The sequence below is a fragment of the Fulvia fulva genome, chromosome 1, assembly GCF_020509005.1.
Source record: "Fulvia fulva chromosome 1, complete sequence".
NCBI lineage: Eukaryota > Fungi > Ascomycota > Dothideomycetes > Mycosphaerellales > Mycosphaerellaceae > Fulvia > Fulvia fulva.
In genome coordinates this window covers 8,067,923-8,093,715 of record NC_063012.1, presented here as the reverse complement: position 1 = coordinate 8,093,715, position 25,793 = coordinate 8,067,923, and the positions used below count along the sequence as shown (strand labels likewise).

At 54.5% G+C, this 25,793-nt stretch overlaps 11 protein-coding genes across 11 annotated transcripts; 3 read left to right on the top strand and 8 right to left on the bottom strand.

Annotated features, from left to right (window-relative positions):
• Positions 1 to 2,332: 2,332 nt before the first annotated feature.
• CLAFUR5_01561 (uncharacterized protein) lies at positions 2,333 to 2,839 on the top strand (the record flags this gene model as incomplete). Its single annotated transcript, XM_047900709.1, has 1 exon — positions 2,333 to 2,839. The coding sequence occupies one exon, from the start codon at positions 2,333 to 2,335 to the stop codon at positions 2,837 to 2,839; it is 507 nt and encodes a 168-aa protein (XP_047755602.1).
• A 217-nt stretch (positions 2,840 to 3,056) lies between these two features.
• CLAFUR5_01560 (uncharacterized protein) lies at positions 3,057 to 4,009 on the bottom strand (the record flags this gene model as incomplete). Its single annotated transcript, XM_047900708.1, has 3 exons — positions 3,057 to 3,063; positions 3,159 to 3,265; positions 3,320 to 4,009. 3 exons carry the CDS (start codon positions 4,007 to 4,009, stop codon positions 3,057 to 3,059), a joined length of 804 nt encoding a protein of 267 aa, XP_047755601.1.
• Positions 4,010 to 5,237: 1,228 nt separating this feature from the next.
• Positions 5,238 to 5,981, bottom strand: CLAFUR5_01559 (uncharacterized protein; the record flags this gene model as incomplete). The annotated part of the gene is made up of 1 exon (XM_047900707.1): positions 5,238 to 5,981. One exon carries the CDS (start codon positions 5,979 to 5,981, stop codon positions 5,238 to 5,240), a length of 744 nt encoding a protein of 247 aa, XP_047756813.1.
• A 780-nt stretch (positions 5,982 to 6,761) lies between these two features.
• Positions 6,762 to 7,645, top strand: CLAFUR5_01558 (uncharacterized protein; the record flags this gene model as incomplete). Its single annotated transcript, XM_047900706.1, has 3 exons — positions 6,762 to 6,902; positions 6,957 to 7,469; positions 7,580 to 7,645. 3 exons carry the CDS (start codon positions 6,762 to 6,764, stop codon positions 7,643 to 7,645), a joined length of 720 nt encoding a protein of 239 aa, XP_047756814.1.
• Positions 7,646 to 7,752: 107 nt separating this feature from the next.
• Positions 7,753 to 9,473, bottom strand: CLAFUR5_01557 (Tyrosine--tRNA ligase, mitochondrial; the record flags this gene model as incomplete). The annotated part of the gene is made up of 4 exons (XM_047900705.1): positions 7,753 to 8,316; positions 8,370 to 8,715; positions 8,800 to 9,240; positions 9,298 to 9,473. 4 exons carry the CDS (start codon positions 9,471 to 9,473, stop codon positions 7,753 to 7,755), a joined length of 1,527 nt encoding a protein of 508 aa, XP_047756803.1.
• Positions 9,474 to 10,106: 633 nt separating this feature from the next.
• On the bottom strand, positions 10,107 to 11,761 carry CLAFUR5_01556 (putative alpha-1,6-mannosyltransferase MNN10; the record flags this gene model as incomplete). The annotated part of the gene is made up of 3 exons (XM_047900704.1): positions 10,107 to 10,911; positions 10,970 to 11,258; positions 11,308 to 11,761. The coding sequence occupies 3 exons, from the start codon at positions 11,759 to 11,761 to the stop codon at positions 10,107 to 10,109; spliced, it is 1,548 nt and encodes a 515-aa protein (XP_047756804.1).
• A 1,670-nt stretch (positions 11,762 to 13,431) lies between these two features.
• CLAFUR5_01555 (COP9 signalosome complex subunit 4) lies at positions 13,432 to 18,674 on the bottom strand (the record flags this gene model as incomplete). Its single annotated transcript, XM_047900703.1, has 3 exons — positions 13,432 to 14,407; positions 14,460 to 14,827; positions 15,093 to 18,674. 3 exons carry the CDS (start codon positions 18,672 to 18,674, stop codon positions 13,432 to 13,434), a joined length of 4,926 nt encoding a protein of 1,641 aa, XP_047756805.1.
• A 541-nt stretch (positions 18,675 to 19,215) lies between these two features.
• Positions 19,216 to 20,709, bottom strand: CLAFUR5_01554 (Phosphatidylinositol glycan anchor biosynthesis class U protein; the record flags this gene model as incomplete). The annotated part of the gene is made up of 3 exons (XM_047900702.1): positions 19,216 to 19,463; positions 19,512 to 20,483; positions 20,550 to 20,709. The coding sequence occupies 3 exons, from the start codon at positions 20,707 to 20,709 to the stop codon at positions 19,216 to 19,218; spliced, it is 1,380 nt and encodes a 459-aa protein (XP_047756806.1).
• A 223-nt stretch (positions 20,710 to 20,932) lies between these two features.
• On the top strand, positions 20,933 to 23,030 carry CLAFUR5_01553 (Pescadillo; the record flags this gene model as incomplete). Its single annotated transcript, XM_047900701.1, has 2 exons — positions 20,933 to 20,954; positions 21,007 to 23,030. 2 exons carry the CDS (start codon positions 20,933 to 20,935, stop codon positions 23,028 to 23,030), a joined length of 2,046 nt encoding a protein of 681 aa, XP_047756807.1.
• Positions 23,031 to 23,044: 14 nt separating this feature from the next.
• Positions 23,045 to 23,918, bottom strand: CLAFUR5_01552 (uncharacterized protein; the record flags this gene model as incomplete). The annotated part of the gene is made up of 2 exons (XM_047900700.1): positions 23,045 to 23,239; positions 23,361 to 23,918. The coding sequence occupies 2 exons, from the start codon at positions 23,916 to 23,918 to the stop codon at positions 23,045 to 23,047; spliced, it is 753 nt and encodes a 250-aa protein (XP_047756808.1).
• Positions 23,919 to 23,948: 30 nt separating this feature from the next.
• On the bottom strand, positions 23,949 to 24,764 carry CLAFUR5_01551 (N-alpha-acetyltransferase 40; the record flags this gene model as incomplete). Its single annotated transcript, XM_047900699.1, has 1 exon — positions 23,949 to 24,764. One exon carries the CDS (start codon positions 24,762 to 24,764, stop codon positions 23,949 to 23,951), a length of 816 nt encoding a protein of 271 aa, XP_047756809.1.
• Between the last annotated feature and the right edge of the window lie 1,029 nt (positions 24,765 to 25,793).

Sequence of the window (25,793 nt, the reverse complement as noted above, 5' to 3'; positions counted from 1 at the left end):
GCTGCTTGAAACTGCATATGGAGATTGGGTGGTTCAGGCAGAACAGAAGGTGCTTCAACTGGAATGGCGGGATACGTCACGGAGCTCCTCGGGTCAAGCAAACAGTGCTGCCAATGGCCTCGACGAAACCACTGTGCACACCACGCGTGACTCGTCAAACCCGCAAAGTCGCAACATGCTCGCAGAACCGGCTACGGATCTCGCCACTGGGCAAGCAATTGACAACGAGCCTGCTCAGCCTGAATTACCTTCAGGTGGACTTTCATCACACCCAGTTCCAGTCGCGGCCGTAGATGGCAATCGAGGTCGCAGTCAGGTCTCTCCCATAGATGTGGCCGAAAGCAGCGTCGGACAATTGGCTAAGAGGAGAGCTGCATTCCTGAATGACATTGAACGCACGAATTCGTTGAAGCCCACCAAGACTCCTGTTCGATCGTTTGAACACGCTAGTAACGCGTTCACTCGGCTGTTCAGGAAGGATCGAAGCCCTGAGCACGCTCGACCAAAGAGAACTGCCAGTGGTAAGCTCAGCGCTCCCAGTAGCATAAAAGATAGGTCGACTTCTGGAGAACGCCAACGGCTGCCATCATTGTCACCGATGGATCCTTCAGGCAATGTCGGCAATGCTTCGCGCGCGGTCTCGCTTCCCATGAGTACTCCTAGGTTGATGCAAAGCGCCTCGGAACCCAATGGCCTGCAGTCACTTCAGGACAGCCACTTTCGACCTTCAAACGAGCCACCTACATTTCCTTCCCAGCTTGGTGAAGTAGGACACCTAAAAGAACTACGAAGGAAACACACAAAGCCAACGCCAACCACATATCAACCGACTGGACTGTCATCGAATCTCGACCCCCTTGACCAGCCAACCATCCCAGACAATTGGCCGCTGACGTCGCCTATGGAAGCTCCTGCCCGCGTTCATGCTCCCGCTCAACGCTCAGGCAGCGTTCCCGCACTGAAGACCGACGCTCTGGCATCCGAGTCCGAGATCTATTCTCCAGTCGTGGCAATGCAGACGGATACGTTTGACCGCATGTTTGTCCAGAGTCTGCCGGATGGTAATACAGAGCGGCCAAGCACTGCTCAAGTACGGCAACGACCTTCGCCCTCTCCGTGGGCCGTCGATCGTAGACGTACAGCTTCCTTGCCACGAGTTGCTCATAGTCTTGCGTCGCAACGTGGCGATGCGGTCAGCTACCCTGACATAGTGTCTACTCACCAATCACGAGAGACACCAGCTGTTTCCCACACAAGCCACGAGCGTGTATCGATAGACTCCAAGTCGCCAGGAACGGATATGGTAGGCTCAAATGCACCTTCGGGCGATTCTCACAGCGTCGGTGGTGCTAGTATGTGGAAGCATAATCTGCCACTTGGATCCCGAGAGATTCCTCTGCCAATACTTGGATCTCACAAGATCGATGCTGCCAAACGAGCTTCCGTTGCATCCATTGAAGCGTTTCCACGATCTGAGCTCAAGACCATAGACGTGCAGCGACTGTCAAGACAGAACAGTATCACACCAAAGGTCACGCCTCCTGGAACACCACCTCGGGCGAGAACACCCTCCGATGTGATCGGAGGAAAGGATACGCCCGACACCAAGAACAGTGCAATGAGCTATAAGGGCATGGTGTCATTTCCCTCTCCTGCAGCTGCACGCCCGAGCCTTTCAACTCCATCATCCGAATTGGCCAGCTTCCGCCGTGTGGCAGTGGGCGAGGCCGTGAACTATGATCATGCGCAAGATTCCCCCGGACTTGACGAGCCCGAGTCACCACCGGCACCTCTGAATGCCGTTATTCGAAAAAGGCGAGACAACATTGTGCTGCAAGATGAGAATGAGGATCCATCCGAGAGCATCGCAAGCTCGCCTACCAACAAGAGAAGGCCTTCACCCGATGCTTCGGAAGACTCCTTCGATCGTCATGTCTCCGAGGTGCTCGAGAGACTACCAGCGCAGATCAAGTTCAGGGCGAGACCAGGCGCGGTGACACCAGCGTCCCGCGCATCAGAAGCTCGTGGTGCTTATGGCCCTCGACCAAAAAATATGCGTGCACCGCCGAAACAGGGCGCTATGACCATCGCACCCGCAGAAGCGTCTCCAAGGAAGCAAAGCTCGAGTAACGACCCGGAGGTCAAGCTATACCATCTGACCCAAGCTGGACGGGAGGATCCCATCAGGCTATTCGTTCGCCTTGTAGGCGAGGGAGAGCGTGTAATGGTTCGCGTCGGAGGTGGCTGGGCTGATTTGGCGGACTATCTCAGGCAGTATGCAGAGCATCATGGCTCTCGCACTGTTTCTGAAGGAGGTCTGGAGGTGCAGACCATGTCGAACACTCCACTTGCCCGTAAGGTTAGTGGCCCTGCGGATGCTGGTAGAGCAAAGACGCCATTGACGCCGTTGACACCCGCCAACGCAACGCCTCGACCATCTAGCAAGGACAGTGAACTTGACTGGCCTTCGTACTCGCAACCCACTTTCAGCTCCACCAACGGACGGAGTACACCTGTACAAGAAGGCGGACGCCAGACGCCTGGAGTATCGACGCAGAACTCGACTCCGAAATCGACCTCTACTGGCAACTCGCGACCTTCCACTGCAAACGTGTCTCGCCCGCCGAGTAGGCAGAGTACGGGAGAGGCCGTTGGTCTCGCTGGTATGTCCGGCGGCAAGAAAGCTGGCTTGCCCGATCATAAAGTAAAGTGGGTTGAAGGTATGATCGAGAGAGCAAAGAAAGCCAGCGCAGAGAAATCGAAAGAAGAACGTGAGAAGCACTTCAACGAGCTGGGTAAAGCAGGAAGCACTCGACGTGTTATCTTCAAATCCGGCTGATGAAGTGCACATGCAGGACAATCGTCGCGCGACGTTGGAACATTGTAAAACATGATACAGAGGCTGTAAAACAGGACGCTATGAGATACCCAAACGCATTTGATTCTGCCAAATTGTGCTGCTTGTACGGGCGCATACTCAGCGCTCCGTGAGCACCTTTAACGCCTAGAGTCTCAAGTCCTTTATTCGCTGCCGAGCCACGTGGTCAGCGCCATCGTTATGCACTAATCACACTGTTACTTGTTGTCTCATCGATAACGAGACGATTGCGCAAGATTCATGTGTGCAGCGTTGGAAGGGTAAGGGAAGGTTGACTTACAATAGTGAAAGTGTCAGGTCACCACGAATGCTGGCCTTCAGCTCGATTTCGATGTCGAGGTTCGCTTCCAGGGTCAGTTTCAGGCCATCTGTATCTTTGAGTGCACTCTGACGAAGTGTTAGTATTCATCATTGCCGGCGACATCTTCCATCACAACTCACGCCTTCCTGCTGTTCGGGTGGGAGGTAATATGGCTGGTTAGGATTCGACCCTCGAATGGGAATCTCTCCTCTCTTCGCTCTTGCCATCGTCACAGGTCCATCCATAGAAGTACTGTCGGGTCCGATACGCTCAAAAGGTCTCATCGCTGCCAGGTCGTGGTTTGCATCCGCTTCTTCCAGCGCCTCCAGCGATGCAGTCTTCATGTACGTGCCGTCTTCCATGGCCTGCTTGATGCGTTTCCTCCGATCTCTTCGCGAGGAAGAACGCGATCGTGCGGTGTCGATACCTTGCTCCCGTCGTTCTTGCTTGATGAGCTTGTCTTGCTTTTGTTGTTGCTGGACGGTCCTCTGCTTCGGGGGGTTCTTGAGAGTCTCCTCGGACAGATGCTCCAGCTGTGGCTCCTCCACCCACTTCTTCCGGTCCTTTTCGTTGAACGACATCTTCTTGCCTGGATTCCCTATGTTGAGATTATCGTCTGGATATGCGCTCTGGTCGGCCAAGTATACGGAGGATTGATGGGGAAAGCAGTGGTTTGTTGAAGGTGCTCTTGTGATGCAGTGCGGAGCTCCTGTACAGAGTCGTCCAGTCTTCCGATCTGAAGCAAGGTAAATCAAGGGCCAATCCACAAGAGAGGCATGAGACCGGATCGCGAAACCTGTTTGACGAGCGATCGCGTAACTCCGGTCCATCTTGCTTGCAGCTCACCCATGTCTGTTCAGCCACACTCTGACGTTTAGCTTCATGCAAGCACTAGCGCATCCCTCATCGCGCCATTCTCGGGTACCTTTCCACGAGGCCCGCACGTTGCAGGGCATGCTCCACACTGACCAAACCGCCCAAAACAACTGGTGGGATTATGTTCATTTCTGAAGGTGTTGTTCTATCTCTCTATTCACATCCACACCACCTGGTTCTTCGTTCTGCTGCGTCTATAGTCACAATGTGTATCTACTGCGTTCTTCTGACCCCTGCTGAATATGATATTCTCCAATCTCTCGGATGATATGGCTGTCTTGAGCCTGCAGTGTCCAGAGCATTGCGCACCTGATGCCTTGTGGGTGCGAAGAGCGGTTTGAAGGTCTTAACAAAGTCTCTTTGCGAGCACTTGATGCCCTTAAGTCTGCAGTAGTGATAGGCTCCTACTGTCTGATTCTTTTGAGGTGTTGAAAGGTGTTTGGTCATCTTGCAGTAGCTTCTCCAATCTAAGAAACAGGTGAAAAGTTTGCGACGGTAGCATGCGACAACAACACCACATATAGCCAATCCAAGCACGACAATTTGTTTAGTGATGTATCCAAACACGTATATAAATTTGCTGGTTGCAATGGGCCTGATATTGGATAAAGAAAACACGATTGAAGATGTGGTGTTGTCTTTTGGTGGAGGTGGGCGCTTTGGTCCGTATGACGCGTGCAGGGGTCTGGAGAGTGGCATTTGGCTCAAGGTTCGGCGGCAGGTTGCGCGTCAATGCCCAGAGCGGCGGCTCGAGTGACTTCAGCTGAGGCGCAGAAATTGGCATAGCACGCGTGAAGGCATGTTTCGGAACACTGCGTGCCACTGACCTGCAGAAACAAAGCTCGCCACGCCAGCCGCGTACAGTGGCGAGAAGCTGTCCGAGATGCTTGGAAGTATGGTCGTTATGACGTGGAACGGAAAACAAGCAGACTGTTGGCTCAGATCATGACCATGTTGCCAGTGGCTTCACCCAATGCCCCGCGGTACTCTGCATAGAGACCTGACAAGATTCACTCAAGCGCAGTGGATATGGCATTCATAGACGGAGCAATAGGCACGTGTACGGCTCTGTGAAATGTTGTTGCAATTGTTCCCGGCTATTTACCGTACAGTTCGCCACAGATTAGCACGAATAACAAAACAGAAATGTCCCAGCCCCATACACCTACAAAGTACCAGCCTCTAGTTGAGCAGACCCAAGGTAAGATCACCATGAATCTTCGCCTTCAACTGGATCTCAATATCGAGGTTCAGTTCCAGTCTCAATCGAAGCTGCTCGCCTCCGCCTTCCTCTTCTTCACCGCCACCTTGTTGTTGACCCTTCTGGCCGCCACCAGTCAGACCGCCCAAAGCTTTACCAGCGGTGTCGCCAACGGAGTTGACAGCATCTCCAGCAGTCCCTTGGACGAGGTCGCCAGCTTGGTTCACAAGTTCGCCGCCTGGAAGCTGCTCGGTGATGTCGTCAAGAGGGCCACCCTGGGAGTCCTTGGTTTGAGCTTGCTGCTTGTTCTTGCGCTGGCGTTGTCTGCGACCACCTTGGGCACTCTGATCACTCCGAGCTACGGATTCGGTATCGCTCTCCTGGCCACCTTTGCGTCCACGTCCTCGGCTTTGTCGTCGACGAGATTGTTGGCGTTGTTGCTGGGGCTGTTCCTGCTGAGCTTCTTCTTCGCCGTCAGCTTCGGCTTCGGCTTCGACGTTCCCATTCGCTTGTCCGTCTGCCTCTGCACCACCTTCAGCATCGGCCTCGTCGGTTTGATCTGGAGTCGGCTGCTGCTGTTGGTTTTTTTGGCCGAGCTTCTTAGGTGTTCGCTTCGATGATCTCTGGCTTGCTTGTGCATTGCCGGAAGCATTGGCACCGACGTTTAGGTTGCCCTCACCTTCGGCAGAAGCGCTCTGGCTCTGTTCTTCCTGCTTCGCTGACATTTTGATTCGAGTGGTGTTGGTTGGTTTGATGTGAGGCGCCTGGCTGTGTTGTGGAAATGCGGAATCGAAGAAAGGGAATGATATGCAAAAGAAGCAGACGGGACTGTCACGAGAAATGGTTGACCAAACCTGTTTCACGATGGTAGCCAAAGTGCTCTTCGCAAAACTACCCTTGCACTCTGACGCAACGTGAGCTCCGCTTACTAGCCACAGTCGACAGGGATATAGCTTGTTTCAGATGTCTGGGTGAAGGAATGTTACTAGGGCCCATGTTGAACGACGTGGCTGAGTCTTGAAGCTCTCTGGTTTTGGTGACTGGATTGCTCTACTGCAGATCCTAAAGAGGTATGGTTTGCAGGTGCTTTGTCGTCTTGCAGTATCCAGCGCAGAAGAAGGTGGCGAGTTGCGTTTCGAGTACCACGGAATTGGCATGCGACGAGAGTCATCGTGACTAGGATGCTGTCAAAAAAGCAGCGGTTTCGATCAGACGCGTGGTGTCGTGGTTGTGCTCGAAGCGTGTAAAGTGGTCCAGCAAAGCGCTCGTAGTTGTGACTGACGTAACGTGCAGGAGAGTCCATCACTCGGCTGGTAGGGCGCTGCGGTGCAATAGATTCATCGCGGAGATCATACGTTCACGAGATACCTCTTGGCGGTAGATGTTGTTGTTCGCGTGAGAGATGAGAGACTGTTCTCGAGCACAGATTGACAGAGCATCGTCGGCTTCGGCAAAGTTCCCAGTCATGTGACTGGTCACTTACCATTCGAGCCACTTCATGACCGATGATCTCAACAAGGGCAGCGTGGCAACTGCAGAACATTGCACAGCAGCCCACCAAGTTCAGCATGGCAGACAGTGATAGCCAAGATGCAGCCGCCAGGGACAGGATCATCTCACACATGAACAAGGACCATCACGACTCAGTACGTACCTCGATCTCACAACCAACTTTCAACCATGAAACTGATGCCACTTAGATCAGCCGATACTTGCAATACTGGGGCAAGGTCTCCCTCTTGCCCGCTCATGACGGTCGAATGACCGACATCACACTCAGCAGCATGACACTGTCCTGCCACGGACGAGACTACCGAGTCCCATTCGAGCCTGCCATGACTTCCTACCGAGAGGCCCGGGAGCGTGTCGTTGAGCTGGACAAGGAATGCCGCAAAGCACTCGGCCACTCAGACGTGACTGTCAAGCAGTACATTCCACCCAACACTCCTATGTACATGACCGAAATTGCAATCATCTCGGCGACTTTCCTGGCATACAGCCAAAGGTGGTGGTTTGCAGCTGGAGGACCTGTCGGTCACATATGGCCTGCATTCGCTCGGTTCAGCTGGGCGATACAGCCTTGGGTCATCGGGCTCATGGTACTCATCCACGGAACAGAGGCGGTACACTTTGCAAGCAGCAGACTATTGCACCACTCCGTGAACCCTCGATCGAGGGTATTCTGGCTCTGGGCTGCGTCCTTCTTCATTGAGGTATGTACAGGAGGGCAGAAGGAATCGTCAGTCTCAGGCATGCGTGGCACCATCTGCTGCAACATTGCCACTTGGTTCTCAAGTATAGCTAACACTCTTCGGTTTGGCAGGGAGTCTTCGCTCTCCGGCGTTTTGATGAACACGTGAAGACTCTGAGATTGAAGCAGAAGCATTGAGAAATGTGTAAGTCGGGTGGAGAGGAGATGCCAAGTACTGAGCACTAGCGAGGAACGGTGGCCTTATGTTCAGTCCACCGTGGCGCCTCAAGGCCTGACGCCTCGAACTACTTATCATCCAGGACCTTGATCACACGAACCTTCCACTTGCCCAGGCGCAAGATCAGAATGCCGTCTATTGAAAGGCTGGCAATGTCGGCAGGACGCTGGTCTTTAATAGGCACAAAGTTGAGCTCGCTTTCTGTGCCTTGAGTATAAGTGGCAACGTAGGCGCCGCCTTTCGAGATAGCACGAGCTCCTTCGGATTTGGTTGCTACCAACCCAGCGTGGTACAGGATGCGAGAAAAGGGTGCATCCAGTACGAGGGATTTCGGTAACGCTATGTGCTGATTCGCGGCCGCAGCTTGCTGGGTGTCCGTGTTGCCGGCATTCTGGTTCATGAGGGAGGCTACAGTCGGCCGTCGCATGGTTTCATGCTCTTCTCGTGTTCTTATGGCTTCTTCGGGACCATGGACAAGCTCCAGCACTTCGCTTGCCAACAGATGCTGAGCTATCCGCTTCCCTGGATCTGCCCTGTGTTCGATCATGATAGCTGCAATCTGGTCATTCGTCACGAAAGTGAATAGATTCAGGTATCGCTCAACGTCATCATCGGTGGAGCGTAGCAGGAACTACAGCGCGGTCAGTCAATCGTCGTTGCTGCATAGCCAGCTTCAGCACTCACTCCATATAGATCGAACGGCGACGTCAGGTTGCGATCAAGCCATACCGCATTGCCAGCGCTCTTTCCAAACTTCTCACCGCTCGACGTAGCCAGTAGAGGTACCGTGAGACCCATTGGCGATCTCTCCTGCCGCAGATGCTCGTTGGCTGGAGTTTGCTCGTTTTGTTGACTGATGTACTTTACGGCGTCGATACCAGCGATGATGTTCCCATACTGGTCGCTACCTCCAATTTGGATCTGCACTCCTCGATCTTGATACATCTGCCACCAATCCCAGGCCTGCAGTAGTGGGTACGTGAACTCTGAGAAGGACATGCCGTCGCCCTTTTCCATCTTGTTTCGTACACTGTAGCTAGCCGTTAGCCAGGATATCCGCAGATTTGACAGCTTTGCGTGGCTGTTGCCTGCGATGTGCGTAGAGGTAACTCACGTATCTCGACCCAGCATGGTACCCACCCTCATGCCATTGCCCATCAGCTTCAAGAACTGGAGTATATTCAGATTGTCCAGCCACTGCGCGTTGTTCAATAACTCCTTCCTGCCCACGCCTTCTCCGCCTTGCCCATGTCTGATCCCATATTGTATGGCATTTTGCCAAAGCTGCGCGACCTGAGCATGCATAGCCTGAAGATTTGACTCGGTCACAGCCTCTGCAGTCTTCGCCCGCGACGTGAGTCTGCCACTGGGGTCGCCCACCTTCGCCGTCGCGCCTCCCACAAGACTGACAGTATGGTGGCCATGCTGGTAGAGCCAGAAGAGGACCATGAGCGGGAGAAGATGGCCAAGATGGAGCGATGGCGCGGTGGGGTCGATGCCTGCATAGAAGCCGACTTGTCTTGTATCGAGGAGGCCTTCGAGGGCGTTGCGATCACTGGCGTCGCTCAGTCAGGTGCTTGCTCTCGCATGCTATCTGGTCGTGTCGGCCTACCCAGCGATCTGATTGACATATCCTCGCTGCTCGAGGAGCTTCAAGACACCTCGTTTAGGTGCTGCCATTGGTAGTGATGCATATCGTCGCAGTCGATGCGGTGTCAGTCGAGCCGTACATTCGGCGCATATGTACGGTCTGCTCGCATTCAGACGGTTGAGGATGGTGCGTGACATGGCATGGTCGTTGCGTGGAAAGTTGATGCGAGGACACGACGCGACAATTTCGCGTTGGCATTGGCTGCGCCGCAAGATTCCTCTGCCTAACAGCGGGCACTGGACGCAACGCAAATCAACGAGCACCATCGAATACTTTGCGACATGAATGCAGTCAATACTTTGGTGGTATCACGTAATAATCTATCTCTACATCTCAATTCGAATCAAAGCCATGGTGTGTGGTGCAACCTCTGCCCGTTGGACCTGCTGGTCCAACCAAGCAGTGCACAATCCTTCAAATGCAGACAAAGTGGACTCGCCACTCCCTGCGACTTCGTGGCCTGGCCCATTCTGCTCTCTGCGGTCCTTTGGCGACGCAGGTCGTGCTAATACACCTTTCCACCACAAATCGTTGAATGCCACAGAAACGCCGTGGAGAGTCGACCTCCAGTGATGCAGTATCAACGTATGCAAAATCGCTCCAAGTAGTTGTTGTGGAAGGAAGTCAAATCCTGAGTACATGTCGCTGAAGAGGCAGGGTTCTGCTGGGGTCATGTCCGCCAGGGAAATCGCTCAATACCGACGCAATATCAATCGAGATGTCCTCCAGAGATGTACGAGCTGTGTGAGTGAGGCACCTTGGCCGGTTCGTTATTGCTTCTTCTCAGCTTCCTCCTTCTGCTGAGCCTCCAGCGCCTCCTGGTCACGCTTCGCCTTTTCCTTCTTCTTCCGCGCGTTCCAAGTGTCCGAGATCCAATCTTTGAACTTCTCCCATGGGTTGCGGTTGAGTCTATTGCTCAGCTGCCGGAAGTTGTACATTTCTCCCCAGCAATCGCGCCCCCATTCGCAGCCCGCCATATTCACCAGGAAGTCTCGCTCTTTTTCTTGATAGTGGATACCTTGTACGCCACACTCTCTCATGTCGTCTCCGATCTGTAATGCCTTGCAGCCACCAGGAGGTATCCCCCGATCGTCGCCACATGCTCCATTCGGGAAGGCGTTGATCTTACGCTGCGGAATAAACGCGACGTGTGGGCGTACCCAAGGTTGGTTCGTGTAGATGTACTCGAGAGCATCCTGTTCCTTGTGCTCCCACTCCATATGTCGTTGCTCGTAGAAGACTGGGTCCCACCATATGTCCAGTACCCGGTCGGTCCAGTGACTTCGCCGCACGAAGAAGGAACCCAGATTGAAGCCGCCGCAATCTTGCGGCACGAGAAGATTGATACTCTCTGGCTTCCCATCGCCGACCGGGGACAATGCTTCATCGTCCAGATAATTCGCGAATTTAGGCGCAGTAGGATCGCCAGAAGTACCGTTTGGAGGATGCTGTATCTTCAGAGGGTTATACACGTTGATGTCACGGTATGCGTTGGTGTTGAGGTCGTTGAAGATGTGCGATTGCAGCGAGTATGTCGGCTCCATTATGAAAGTGTTGAGGTCGAGCCACCAGAACCTGTCAACTGTCAGTCAGCTTCCATGCAAGTAGCGCCAATCATCCGCGAATGTCCTACCACTCAGCATTGGGATACTTCTTCATCGCATTTCGGATGACGTCCACCTTCTCCCAGCTTTCTCTCCATTCGTGGGCATATCGCTTCTTGGTGCTCATATCCACAATGTCCAGCTCGTAGCCCCATCTTGCAGCATACTTCTTCTTATTCTTGACACTGTCTCTTTCTATTGCCCATTCTCTCGCGCCTTTCCATTCCATGACTCCGCCCCCCTGGTTTGCGCCCAGTATCAAGACGAATTTGGAACCACCTCCAAGCCATGATGTCCTTCTGTACCAGAAGACGAGGGCTGCGAACTTATTAGCCTGATTTCCATCACTGACGAGGAAGAGACTTACAACTGCTGTACAGCCATAGTAGTAAGATCGCCGCGAGAACAGACAGTGCCATGTATTTCCGCCTTCTAGACAGCAACAGTCCTGCTCGACGTGGGATCTCCTTCCAGTTGATGCTAGATCCGTCGTGCGACCAACCTCGATTCAGCTTTTCCTTCTCTGCGATCCTGTCTTCTTGTCCGCCGTGTGCGAAAAGTGGCAGGCTGACCGACATCTTCCTGACTCTGCTGAACCAGCCCTGGTTTTGGCTCTGGTATCTGGGATATCCGTTGACCCTCTCACTATTCGCCTTGGCACTCGCCCATGTAACGTTGCCCTTGCCGCCATTCATAATATTCGGACTCGGACTGGGTCCCCGCAGCCTGCCATTGGGGAGGGTGTCGTCGAAAGGAGTGGTGAGGCCAGGCGATGACCACCCTCCATCACGCCGCGGACTAGGCGAGCGGTCCAGGGACATGTGGTGATCCCGCTCGTCGTCCTCGTTGAACGATGTGTAGCCCAGCGAAGGCAGCCTCGAGGGCGATGGTGAGGCGCCGCGCTGCTGGTGGTGGGTCCAATTGGAGGCCGGGTCTAGGGAAATCGGCGCATGGACACTGGGTCGCGATGTGCGGCGACGGTGACCTTTGGATGCAGTTGAGGACGAAGCCTCTGCTCCAGAGGCAGGCGAGTGTGTGGATGCCACTTTGCGTGCTGTGTCCCCTGTCGCTGACCAGCCCTGGTATTGATAGATCCACCCGGGAGTCGGGGATCTCGCAGTCAGCCAGGCACCTTACGCTGTTAGGCGACCCTCGAATGCGAGCGCTACTGCGGCTGATACGAGCTGAGGTGCGCGGGCAGCGGTGTCGAGGCGAGTCGGATGGAGGCGCGTCGCAGCAGAGGAGAGGGCACACAGTGTGCGAGTATAGCGTGCAAGTCAGTCGGGCGTGGCACGTGGCTCGATTGTTCTAAGGCAGGGTGCAGTGCAGTGCAGCAAAGGGATGCGGCCGCGAGACAGCTCAGTAGAGACAGAGACAGAGACAGAGATGTGTGTGTGTGTGTGTGTGTGTGTGTGTGTGTGTGTGTGTGTGTGTGTGTGTGTGTGTGTGTGTGTAACGTGGAAAAAATGGGCCTCTTGCGCATGCACTCCTCTTCACACTCTGCCTGCTGGTGATGGACGATTTCTGCGTGCTCCGCAGTGCACCCGTTGTCATCGTCCCTGGACGCGCATGTTGCAACCTGTTCATGAGCCAAGATGCGGCCATTTGACTCTCGCTTCGTTCCACGTAACAGGCTGAAGCCTGAAAGTGCTTGTTCTTAACGCAATCTACCACGAGTTGTGCACAACCTATCACTCAGCTCCTCCGGCGCTGTTGGATAAGAACGATGCTTTGCGATAGTAGACACGTTCATGACCATCATGCGCCCAAACCAAATCATCCGACAGCATCTTCCACAACTACATCAACAACGAATGCCTCCAGCACCGTCCGCCCATCCAAGCTAACAATCACTTTGCCGCTTATTCTCGCATCCCATCCTCCCGTTGAACGCCTCTGCGGACCGACGTTAAGATTCGAAGAGCCGGGACCCCTGTGGATCTTAGGCTTGTTAAATTGCTGGTTCGGCAACTTTTAGGTTCAAGCTGGAATCTGGAACCACAACCTTGAAGGCCATTGATCTGGGCCCCACGAGTCTTGAAATGTCACTTCATTGAGCTACCTTCCTATTCTATGGTCAAGGGCCTCTCTTCGTCAAACTTGCTCTATGGTTGCCCAAGTCCAGGTGCGTTCCTTCGTCTGCACTGTCAACAGTACTCGCCTCGCGAGTATCGTCGGAGCATCTTTGTCACCCATTGATCGCATGAAGCAGCAAAATCGTCCAGTCTCATCGCGCTGTCTTCATGCTAATAGACTATGCGACTGCATGCTTGCCGTGCTACTGCCGCACTGTGCCTAGTAACCTATTCAATGCGCCGGACATTGGGGTTGATGGCGAAGATCAGATCCTGATACTGCCATCGATCCGAGACTACGTCACGATCAATGACCGTTGGAGGTACTGTATACCTTTATGATTGGCTCTGCGTCAACCCGTCGACCGGAAATATTCGAGTCCATGTGGACTGCTGTTCTCTGCGCCGCTGAGAGCTCAAGCCGAGACTTGTTGTTCATACCAAACGGGCTCCTCACGCTGCAAAAGTGTGGTCACCTTTTCGACTTCCTCTGCTAGCCCTTGGACGTTTGCGTCCCATGCTCGCAGGTCGAGCTTGATGCTGTCCTGCCCTCCCTTTGTGTTGAAGTGGATGATGCCCGCAATCTGGTCATTGGAGCCCGAGAGACGCTTACTCTCTATCATGGTCGAAGCGTACATCTCAGCTTTGTCTGCGTCGACACCGAGAAGCTTGCCCAAGCTCTCAAATGAGATGTTGGCGTAGATTCGTGAGACTGCGAGAAGATTGTGTTCGAGCACAGCCTTGTCCAGCACAGTACTGCCATCGGAGGTCTTAGCAAGCTGGTGCTCGGCAAGGTTGGCGGCGAAAGCGGCGACCTCTGGCGGGGAGAGAAGACGGTCGAGGAAGATGTTCTCGAGGATGCCATACTCCGCCGTCTCAGCTGCACGCTCATCCTTGTAAAGCTTCGCAAGCTGTTTGCCACGTTGGGGGCCAGCTGGGGCGAGGACAGCACAAGTAATGGCGGCAGAAAGCGATTGCTGGCGCTCCTCCTCGTCCACAACAGTCTCGTTCGAAAGCTGTAGGTACGCTGCGGAGGCGTCCAGGAAGCTGCGTTGGGAGTCACTGATGCGAGCTTGCGATAGCTGGAATGACAAGCGAGTGGTCTGATCGGTAACGGTGTAGATGATCTGCTTGATCTTGTTCAGATATGTGAGTGCGTTGGTTGGATCGTCCTCTTCCAAGTAGCAGCGACATATGCGCATCCAGACTTTCGCCTTGTCATCGTCGCTGACAGTGCGCTGAGATGACTCGAGTGTGATGGTTTGAAGCGTTTTGGCCGAGCTGATGAACTCCTCGTCCGTCTCGTAAGCATCAGCTAGGGCTAACTTCAGCTCGGTATCTTGCTGCTCGTACGAAACAATCTTTGGTGCAAGTATTTCCACGATCCGGGTGCTACCACAATGTCAGCCTATGCGAAGAAGGCCGTGTTGGTGCACCACAATACCCTGCTTCGATCTTGACGTCGTTGTTGCTCAGGCTGCGAAATCGCTGCACAAAGCTCGACAGGAGTGGTCTCGAGTTGATGACGCCGATGTTGTCTGAGGTGATGGACTGCACGTAGGCCACGAGATTCTCCGCTAGGTTGTCGTTGCTCGCGCATATGCTGCTCAGGATGTTCTCGTACTCTTCGCTGCGATTCTGTGCAGACGAACCTTCGAGCTGTGACAGCTTCGAGGTGATGCTGCCCGAAGCCATGATGTTTGGCGGTGGACGTGTGACAATCTTGTCGTGGTTTGTGGTTGATGGGTGCAGTTGCTTGTCTTGATAGCTGTGGCGCGCCGTTGCTTGCCTGGACCCCGCCAAAAGAACAATCTAATGCGGTTAGCGTCAAAATTTAATGGCTGCCCGCGGTCTGATGTAGGAGATAGAGTGTGTGTATCGGAGGATCATTAACTTTCATGTAACGCAGACTCTGGGGTGGTCGTGCAAGCGCCGAATTGGACCTTGTACCTAACTATTACTAGATTATATCCAGCTAAACGCCTCCGCTCTTGGGTATTTAAAAAAACACAAGGAAACAGAACTGTCGATAGGCTCAAAACCACAGCAGCCAACGTAGCAGTCCAAACGTGCCCACCACGATCTTCTTCAATATGTTGACCAAGACGACCATGAACCAAATCCACCACATGATGCCCAGTACAATCCACTCAAGAAGCTTAAAGCCAGCTCGCCGCACGAGCCGAAACTGTCGCCGTCGCTGCCGAAACATTGCATCTACTGCTTCGTCGACGCGCTTCACCTCCTGTGGCTGCTTCGTCGTAAGCTCGACATTGAACGCGTCAGCATCGTCGGAAGCCTCGTGGACGATCTTTGTCAGCTGCTCCGCGACCCTATGAGATAGGCTCTCCAGTCGTGACCCGAGCTCTTTCGCCGTGCTGCCTTGGAAGTGCTGCAGCGTATGCTCGAAGGAAGAGAGTGTCGAGAACAGGCTAGTTGTCAACAATTGTGCAGCAACGATGTGCTCTTCCTTCCTCGACACATCTCTCCACTGCTGCCCAGCTGTATGGGCTGCTTTCACCATCAGCGGAAGGGGACTGTCGCGAGATGAATTCCCTTGCAGGTTGATCTGGTGAGCCTTGATACCCGAAGCTAAGAGAAGGGCTCGGACTCTCGCAATGTCCGCGTGCGAAACATTACGCTGCTGCTCTGGGGGAACGGAACGGTCTGAGATGCTCCAATGCCTTCTGGCGTCGTGGCTCTTCAGACCACTTACTGGCCAGCGATCTTTTTGCTTCCCGTATGAGATTGTCGTTGATTTGGTAGGGACTTGAGACAGGTTGTTCTGTGATAGTGACTTTCTCCGATCGTGCTCACCGACGTCCAAGAATCGATTTGATTTGCCACTCGGAAGGTCTGGTTCCGAGAGTCCATCGTCTGGAAGTTGAATCTTTGGAGCAAGACGTGACGAATGGCCTCGCTGCTTGCGCCCCCCCTGTCTGGCGAATGGATCGCCCTGTTCCATGGATGAACTCTCGTTCGTTGAGCTTCTCTGGCGCGCTGCGGGAGATGTGAAGGAAGGCAAGTTGGATGTGTAAAACTTCGGCTTCGTGCGTTCTCGTTCAAAGGATAACCTCGGACTGATCTGGCTATCCGTATCTGCACGCTCCATTCGTCGACCTTGAGCAACGCCCTGAGGGTCATCCTCAGCGTCAGAAGCCGCCCGCGACACGTCGGAGGCAACACCCGGCTCGAGATGGTCGCGACTTCCACGAAAGCGGTCGTCCAATCGACGTCCATTGCCGCGTGACACATCTCCGACGCGGCTGCTTTTGAAGAAGCGTCGGCCAAACATTGAGCTCGAGTCCTTGAAGGCTCCCAGATTTGTGGCCGAGGTCTCCATACGGAACAGACTGCTGCCATTACTATCGTTTGTACGGTGTCGCCTCAGAAAGGGCCTGGATGACTCGAAACTGGACCGGGGCTGACCTGTACTAGAGTCTGCACTAAGGACTGGCGAGAGTGGGTTTCCAACATATGTATCCATGGTATTGGCAAAATCGGTTCGTTCAATCTTGTTGCCATCTTTACTTTTGTTGCGAGTGCGTAAGTGTAATGCTGGGAGGCGGTGCTTCTTGGCCTTGGGTTCGGCTTGCAAGCCTCGCTTGGTGAGGCCTGTAGAATCTTGCTGCATCGAGATATCCTCATCTGTAGCCCGCGGCGCGGGAGGCCTATCTGACATCCTCTCATTCAAAGAAGTCAGCCCTTGATCTACCGAACTGGCCCGGCTGTGGGAAGATCCTGATCGATGATGGCCAGCCCGCACAGCAGTGTCCACAGACAATCTACCATTAGCAACCTGAGACGAACTACGATGCGTCGTGTCAGTACTATTTCGTGACCTGTCGACGCTGCTTCGCGCGTTTGGGAATGGGGTATGTTTTGACTTCCAGTGGTCTGGCGACACGATCTCAGGCGATGGCAGCTCGCCTTTCTCCTCTTTCGCTATCATTCTTCGCATGTGACGCTCCAGCGGTCCAACATTCTCGTCACCGCCCTCAATATCCCCATAACGTAGAGGGGGCGGCTTGCGTCCCTCGTCGCTAGACTCGCTGGTGGCGCTGACAGAACGACTGACGTGATGTCGACGTAGTCGTCTTGGTATAGGCAACATATGTCTCCTGCGTGCTCGGGGTCTTTCTTCGTCCTCCGACGGCTCGTACTGACTTGGCCTATCCCCATTAGACTGGCGACTCGTCCGAGATTCGATGCTGTGGCGAGGCACTTCGATGCTTGAGCGAACTCGCGGCGGGAAGATGCGGTTTCCATGCCTGTCCTCGACGACTGTCTTGTTGTCGGCCTTCTCGAGCCAGTAGGTATCAGCAAGTAGCTCCGCTGGCTCAATCGACCAGCCATTCTCCGGTCGCGTAATCACAGAGCTCGCTGTATCCGATCTTCGGTGGCGTTTGCCTTTCTCCGGTGAGGCTGGTCCAGTTTCCATTTCACCCACGAAGGCAGGTAGCCGGACACGATCCTCACCAGGTCGGAAAGACGGGTCACTTGAGCTCGCTTCGACGCCATCAACCCAGTGCTTGATTCTGTCAGTCTCCTGCCAGGTGTCAGACGATGCTGGAAGCGGGCGTCTTTCTCTATTGCGCAGTCGCCTGTTACGAAGTGCCTGCAACGGATTGTATGCGCGACCGAGTTCGCGTTTGCTGTTTGTGTTAGTCGGGACTCTGCTCATCTCAAAGTTGGCACTCCCCGGGCTGCTCATGGCTTGAGTGGTGTAGTTAACCGGCGCTGTACTGTCCGACTTCAACGGCGGCAAGTTCTGCAGCAGTCGTCGGTGCTCACTGGCCAGCTCGAAATACCGGCGGGCTCGCTCCGCTCGAGACAGGGTTGCCGGTGAGAACGTGTAGAGAACATTTTCTTGGTCGAAGCCAGTCTCTGGCTGCTCGTTGACATACTGGCTAAGCCTTCGAGCGTCTGGAGACGGATACAAGGCCCCATCGTTGGTCTGGCTACTGCGCTTACCAGTTGACGAGGCAGACCTGACTGTGCTGTACCCAGAGTCCAGCGCCGAGACTATACGTCTGCCTGCTGCAGGCGTGGCTGTAACCGGGAGAGCGCTGCTCACATGACGTTTCCTGCTCTCGCTGAGATTGAGCGCCATCTGCACGAGCTGCGCTGTGTCCATGCCTGGAGACTGGAGGTACTCTGGCCGAGGCGCCTTCTCACTGGCCGGGTTGTCACGAGACACTTCTCGCGACAAGGGCGAAGCTCGTTGGGACGATTCGCCAGATACCCTTTCCTGGCCGCGTCTCCTCTTGTCAGCCTGTATTGATCCATTGGGCAAAGATGTGTTCTTCTGGCGATCGACTGCTTCGGACTGGGGGCCCTGGAGCTTTCCATTGGTGAAGATGGACTCGAGCAGAAATCCGCCCGATTTCCTGGATCTCTGCGGTGTGCTGCCGCGACTGCTGCTGTCTTCTGGCCTGAGCGAGTCTTGCCCGCTCCGTCGCTTGCCGCTGTCGTTGACTCGATTGTCGTTGTTGTGGCTCCGTCTGCCCAAGGAACTCCTCGACCCAGCCGGAGAGCTTGACTCGGCGTGGTGCTCATTGTTCAACTTCGCGAAGCTGACGTCGGCCGCTGCAGTGATCCCGCCAACCGGACGTGGCAGCGGAGGGGAGTCGGTGCCTTGGCTTGCATTGCTGGACATGGCCGGTGGGCGTGTGCTAACGCTCGCTATCGATCTGCTCGCGGGGGTGCTCTCGGGGGTGGAGGCAGCTCATCGTGAGCAGCGGGACATAGCATGCGCGGTGAACCAAACGTGAACCCAGTCGGCCTGCAGTGAAGCCCACCGCAAGCTGTCACTGCAAATACAGAAAAGGAGAAGGCAAGTGTCGCTATGGCTGCACCGTGCGTGTGGTGAGCGTGAAGCACAGTTCAAGATGCCGACCTTGCTTGCTTGCCTGCGGTACTTAGCCGCCTCCTCACTAACTTTACATTGCCGGTCGCTAGTAAATTTCGCAGCAGCAGACATCCTCATCCTTCTGCGGTGTTGAGTCGCTGTTTAGCGAATCAGTGTGTCGACTGTCAGCCAGAGAGCTCTGCATGTGCACTGCCTACTACACAAATCACTCTTGCACGATGACTACATGCCCGAACGTGCGGCTAGCCGCTTGCGCCTGACATTAGAGCTGTACGGTATTCACGAAACATTTCGCATGCCCTTTGGAGCATGTTTGACTCAGGACTGGCTATATCTGTCTGACTTCCTTGCCCTTCGTCTCTGGCCGCTCGGCCTCCCATTCATCTCTCAGGACCGCGTATATCGTATCTGTCAGTAGGATTGACAGTGCTAGGCTCCAGACCAACGTGATGGCGTAGAAGAAGTTGGCATTCCCAGACCCTGCATAGATCCATAGGTGATGGAATGCTGGCCCAAGTAAAGAGGCGTACAGCAAAGCAGCTAGGGCTGGGAAAGTGTAGCGATGTGTGGAACAGACTGTCGCTGTTAGCATACGAAGGTGCGTACATCGGCGGGATCACTCACGCTCGAAAACATGCCCCAACAGGCATAATGATCCAAGCCAAGTTCCGACGTCTCCTACGTTCGCATAAGGTTGGAAGACTGCTATGATGCCCATCATCACCACCACGGCTGCCAAGGGCTGTTTGCGAAAGCGCAGACACAGGGGCACGCTGTAGGATAGCATGTGCAGCCAGAACACCCCAAGAAAGAATTCGCGGAATGCATCGAACATTTCGATGAAGAAATACCACCACAGCCCAGGATTGGGTGTCAGGTCCGGCAAAGTGAGTGGAGTCATGTAGACCGACACGATAAAATGCCATGAAGGCAGCAGCAGCCTCGATAGGCCTAGTAGAAGTGCCAGCGAGGTGAGATAGATAGCCATGACCGATACTCCAAACGGAAGCGCAGCTGGAAGTGCTCGCTGGTCCAAGGCAACGCCAGATCGTTGGGTGGTGGACTTTGTCGTTGAGGCTGCAGTCTTGTGTAGACTGTGCCCAATCTGCTTGTAGCATATGCGGTCATAGCACAGCAAACCAATCGGAGGAAGTAGCAGCACCGGATGCAGACTCAAGTAGCTTGCAATGGCCAGCGCAAACGCGCTGGTGACAGCTTCCGCTCGGCATGCATGCTTCAAGCTAAGCAGCGTGAACATGGTCGTGAAGGTGGTCGTGGGCCGGCCCAGGCACGCCAGCAGTGTGAAGGGGTTGAGAAGATAGACAGCGACCACCGACGTGGGGTTCCATGATCGATCAGCCCGCGGTGAGAGATACAACGAGGAAACTGCGTTCGCGCCAGACTTGGCACTCTCGAAGATGCAGTCGGCGGAGACGACGTCCAGGGCGGTGTACAGGAGTACGCTCACAATCCGGCCAATCGATGTCGAGGGTGATGGCAGGAGCGAGAATAGTGGCAGAAGGAGAGGCGCCTGGTGGAAGATGCCGCCATCGTATGGATCGAGTCCTCGCTCGAATAGAAACAATCCCTCTTGTACTGCGCAATCTCAGCTCCTGTCCCAAGCTTAGCCGGTGCGGCCACGGTGCATGCTGTCCTACATACGTCTCTTGAAGCTGTTGACGGGGCTGGAGATCTCGACTCTGCCTGTCAACAGGTCGGGCAGTGCAGGGAACGTTGCAACGAGCAGGAGTCGGAGCACGGCGGCGGTGGAGAAGAGCAGCGTCTTGGGGTGGTCATGGTAGACCTTTGCGAATGCGTGCATCGTGTGCGAGCCAGCAGGGTCATGTTGGCATGGCGTCTGCGTGTGTTGGAGGAGTGTAGAGGTAAACTCGACCAAGGGACACAACAAAAAAGCCGATGCCGATCCGACGAATTAGAATAGCTCCGTCTCGAAGTTTTGCGACCTGGGACCATCTTCGCCGCAGTCCATTCGCACATCGTCTGCCTCTGCACAACACAGCACAGCACAGCACAGCACAGCAGCCATGCCGAAGATCAAGAAAAAGGGTATGCAAAGCCAATCACGTCGTTACTCACGAGCACTAACACTCCATGCCAGGCACGTCCGGTGCGGCCAAAAACTACATCACCCGCTCGCAGGCCGTCCGCAAGCTCCAGATTTCGCTGCCAGACTTCCGGCGACTGTGCATCTTCAAAGGCATCTACCCGCGCGAGCCACGATCGAAGAAGAAGGTGTCGAAATCCTCGACGCCGAGCACCACCTACTACTACACCAAAGACATCCAATACCTGCTCCATGAGCCGCTCCTCGCCAAGTTCCGCGACCAGAAAGCGCTTGCGAAGAAGATCAGCAAGGCGCTGGGCCGCAACCAAGTCAGCGATGCCTCGCGCCTCGAGCGGAATCTCACCCCGCGCATGAAGCTGGACCACATCATCAAGGAGCGATACCCCACCTTCGTCGATGCGCTGCGAGACCTGGACGATGCCTTGTCCATGCTGTTCCTGTTCGCCAACCTGCCCAGCACCGAGAGCGTTCCTCCCAAGACCATCGCCAAGTGTCAGCGACTGACGATGGAGTTCGAACACTACCTCATCCGCACACACAGCCTGCGGAAGTCGTTCCTCTCGATCAAGGGCATCTACTATCAGGCAACGATACAGGGCCAGGATATTCTGTGGTTGGTGCCATACAAGTTCGTCCAGAGAACAGCAGGCGAAGTCGATTTCCGCATCATGGCTACGTTTGTCGAGTTCTACACCACCCTGCTCGGCTTCATCAACTACAGGCTGTACACGGGCATCGGCCTTGTGTATCCTCCCAAGTTCGACATGAAGAGCGAGGAACAAGGCGCAGAGCTGGGAGCCTTCCAGCTCCAAGGAAAGGATAACGATGACAAGGCTGAGCCTAGTCAGCTTCCGGACGCAGAGACCAACGTAAGAGCACAGGCTGAGGCAGACAAGCTTTTGGCATTACCGGCTGAAGCAGATAGGCCAGAGGGCGAGGCAGATGCTGAGCAGGAGTCCTTGCAACAGCCCTCGACAGCCCTTGACCAGTTCGCATCGATTGACCCATCAGCAGACACACTACTACAACCATCCATCACAGCAGATGCCGCGTCGGCAGCTCGATTATTCGAGCCCTTCACATTCTATCTCTCCCGAGAAACGCCCCGGCATCCGCTCGAGTTCGTTCTGAAAGCTTTTGGGTGCAATCGAGTAGGTTGGGACAGTCTACTCGGCGAGGCAGGCTCATATTGCTCAGAAGATGACCCGCGCATCACTCATCAAATTGTTGACAGGCCAGATTTGCCATTGCCAGCTCCTCCTCAAGTCAATGGCGACGACGATGGCTTCGACGATGGCTTCGATGACGGTGCTCCAGTGGCGAGAAGAGGCAATGAGAGGGTTCCAGGCCGAATATACGTTCAACCGCAGTGGGTCTGGGACTCAATCAACGCTGGATCCATACAGAGACCTGACAAGTACGCTCCCGGTGCGACATTACCGCCACATTTGAGTCCGTGGGTGAAACCAAGACAAGGCGACTACGATCCTACGAAGTCGCTTGCTGAACAGCAGACTGCGGCAGAAGCGGAGGAGTCTGACGAAGACGATGTGAACGTTGAAGGAAGTGACGGCGAGGAGGTGGAGGGAGTTCGAGGTGACGAGGAGGCCCGAGAAATGGAGGATGACCTTGAAGACGATGGCATGGCCGTTCAATTAGCAGAGTCAGACGATGACGAGGAAGATGAGGACGACGCCGACGGTGGGGCAGGCGACGATTTTGGTGGCTTTTCCGACGAAGAGGACGAAGATCTGAGCGCTCGACAGGCGCGGGAGCATCAAGCAGAGCTTGAGGCTGAGGCGCTCGGTCGCAAAGTCAAGACAGCTGATCTGGCAGAGAAGAAGAAGACGACGAAAGCTGCAGCTCAAACCAAGCGCACGCAGGCAGAGAAGGCGGCGGCCGAAGAGGTCGAGAGGAGAAAGATGATGATGCCGCGCCGCAAGCGCAAGACTTACGAAAAGATGGTCTACTCGAACGCGCGCAAGGATGAAGAATCCGAGAAGCTGCGCGCGAAGAGGAGAAAGATTGAAAAGGGCGCCACGAAGCAAAAGGCCTGAGGTCGTCGTGTTATTCAATTGATCGGGTCACATACTGTTGGAAGAGGACTGCCGTCATCCATGATCGACTGCGCTACCAGAGCAGTTTGCCTTAGCCACAATCCGACGAGATCTCGTGGTGGCGATTCCTGTCGCCACGGAAGAGCTCTTACGCCCACTCCTTCCCAATTGTCTTCCTCGCAGGCCTCCACTGGCGCTCGCCGGATGCCCTGTGGAACAGAGTTAGCTACACCCCAAAGCCAAGTGGCCATGTCTCGGTCAATAATGCTGAAGGGGTCAGAGACGCGGGATAGTCTTGGGCAACAATGTCTTTCACCGTTCAGTACGTACCTTACGATCTGGCCGGCGTCGCTTCAAGCGTTGCCTCGAACGGTCTAACCGTTCTTCACGCTCGGCCATCACGCTCTCGCGCGCCTGCAGGTCCGTCTCCCAGCTATCGAGCTCCTCTTCACGATCGTCGAGGTCTTGCTCCAGTGCATCTGCTTCCTGCTCGCGCTCAGCGATGTTATCAAGACGATTGTCGATCTCCTCGGCCTTGCGGACCATTGTATAAAAAGCAGAATAGACTTGTTCTGTGGCCTTCTCCATATCGGATCCCTGTTCTTCCGACATACTCAGTGGCGAGGCAGAGGACTCTTGCTTGATGCTGTGTACTGTCTCGCCCATTTTGTTAACATCAGAGATGAGGCTCTTGATGTGGTACATCTGCTCGCGGACTATTTCCTCGTAATCTCTGGCGGCCTCGAAGCGCTGATGCAAGCATTGGAAGTAATTGTAGAGGAGATGTCGGTTCCTACTTTTTGGATTGTTCTCGCCCAAAAGCACGTCTTGCTTCGCCCTTTCGGCCGCTTTAATAGCAGATTGGAGGAGCTCCTTCTGTTTCTGCATCTCAACCCAGGCGCGAAGGTATCTTGGGGACTACTCAAGGCTTGGATACTCGTCAGCGTCGTCCTCGTCCAGCGCAAATGAATCGGACTGTGATACCTCCAAACCACTGTCGTGTTCAGTCTCAGTCGGCATCATTGCTGAGACGTCTTTGCTCATGATAACGTAGTCCACCTTGACGATTTTCTTTCTGGTTGTACGATCCTCTGGGGAACAAACATCTGTCTTGTAACCAAGTCTGTCGTAAAAGCTGCGAGCAGTCGTATTGCTCAAGAAACAGGTCAACATCACTTTCTCCAATCCAATCTTGCGCGCGACAGAATCTGCAACTCCGACCAGAAAACAGCCCAAGCCTTTCCCCCGCGCGTTATCTGTGAGATGGATCTCGTATATGTAAAGCACTGGCACCACTGGGGAAGAGTCGTGCGTGACCATGAAGCTCAAGAAGCCCTCAAACTGGTCTGGCTCCCCTGGTGAAGCTTTGTATACTTGCAGATAGCGCATCTCCTTCTCCTTCATTTCACGCCTTTTCCTTGTAGGGTGCCACCCGAAGCTACTGGGCTCATAGTCCTCGCGACTCGTGCCCTCTATCAGGTTGAAGCACCTATTCAGCTCCGCCGTTGTAAGATCTTCCGCGAATGTGAGTGTGATTTTCGAAACATCCGAGCCTCGAGCGTAATGCCAGTGTGTCTGGTCAAAGTACTGATCAGCGAGGCTGGCGGCATCAAGCGCGTTCGTTTCATCAACAATGTTCTTGCTCCGCTTGATTGTTTTTCCTGTTTCGTCTTCGCGGGTCTGCTTGGTGTGCGGTGGCTGAGGATCCGGCATGGTACGCTTCCTCTTAGCCATGGCTTTGTTGTACAGTATACACTAAGTAAGACGAACAAAGTATGCTGGCGGGAGGAAAGAGGAGGTACTGCAGCGAGCTGGATCCTTGTCACTGCAACGCGGACCACGTGGAGATCTGCAGCGGCCCGAATGCCGACCGCCGACACGGCAGACACGATCTTCACATGTCAATGACGCCTCTCCCTGCATCGCGTCAAATCCATCAAAGAACACCTCTCGCTGCATGTCCCATTCATATCACGGGTCGTGACATGCAGAGATCATTTTCGCGATGTGCTACCATCTCAACCGGCAGATCTCTGCGGTCTAAAGGGCCTCCGCTCAGCTTGGAACAGGTGCTTCCTATTCGACACAAATGCACCCCATCGATTGAGCTAATGTGAAGCAGTTCATCCAACGGCAGAAGGTCATAGCACTGTGGCGCGACTGCATGCGTACCGTCTACCGAATACCACCCAGCGATACCCGGCAGGAAATGCGGGAGTTCGCGCGGGTCGAGTTCGAAAGGTATCGCCACGTGGATGACCTTAGCCATGTCAGATACCTCTGCTCCGTGAGTGGTGCTGAAGTTTGAGCTTCCGTACAATTGCTGATTGAGCAAAGACTGGCAAGACCCAGCTAGACTCGATGAAGCGTTACGTGGAGCAGACAACACGCTAAGGATCGGTTCTCCTCCGCCGTATCTGCGACAAGCACTGTGCCAAGAAGCAAAAGACTGTAGGCGCCAAAGAGATTTAACAGTAACCAGAAGCAAGATCATGCCTCAACATACGTGGTTCGTACGCCCTCTGAAGCCGTTGTAGCGACCAATCTACCACGAATGTTGGGGGCCACGGCTAGAGAGGTGGAAAGCTCCTGACAGAAGAGGTGGCCGACGCACTCTCGGATAAACAGCGATCGTCACCTTTGCGCCGTGCTTTGAGCACCGCAGACAACGTAAATGTTCTCAAAGCGATGGACGAGCTCGAACGCTTCTAATATGCGAGCGGTCGCTGCTCCGCCACATTGCTACCACAGCGATGTAAATAC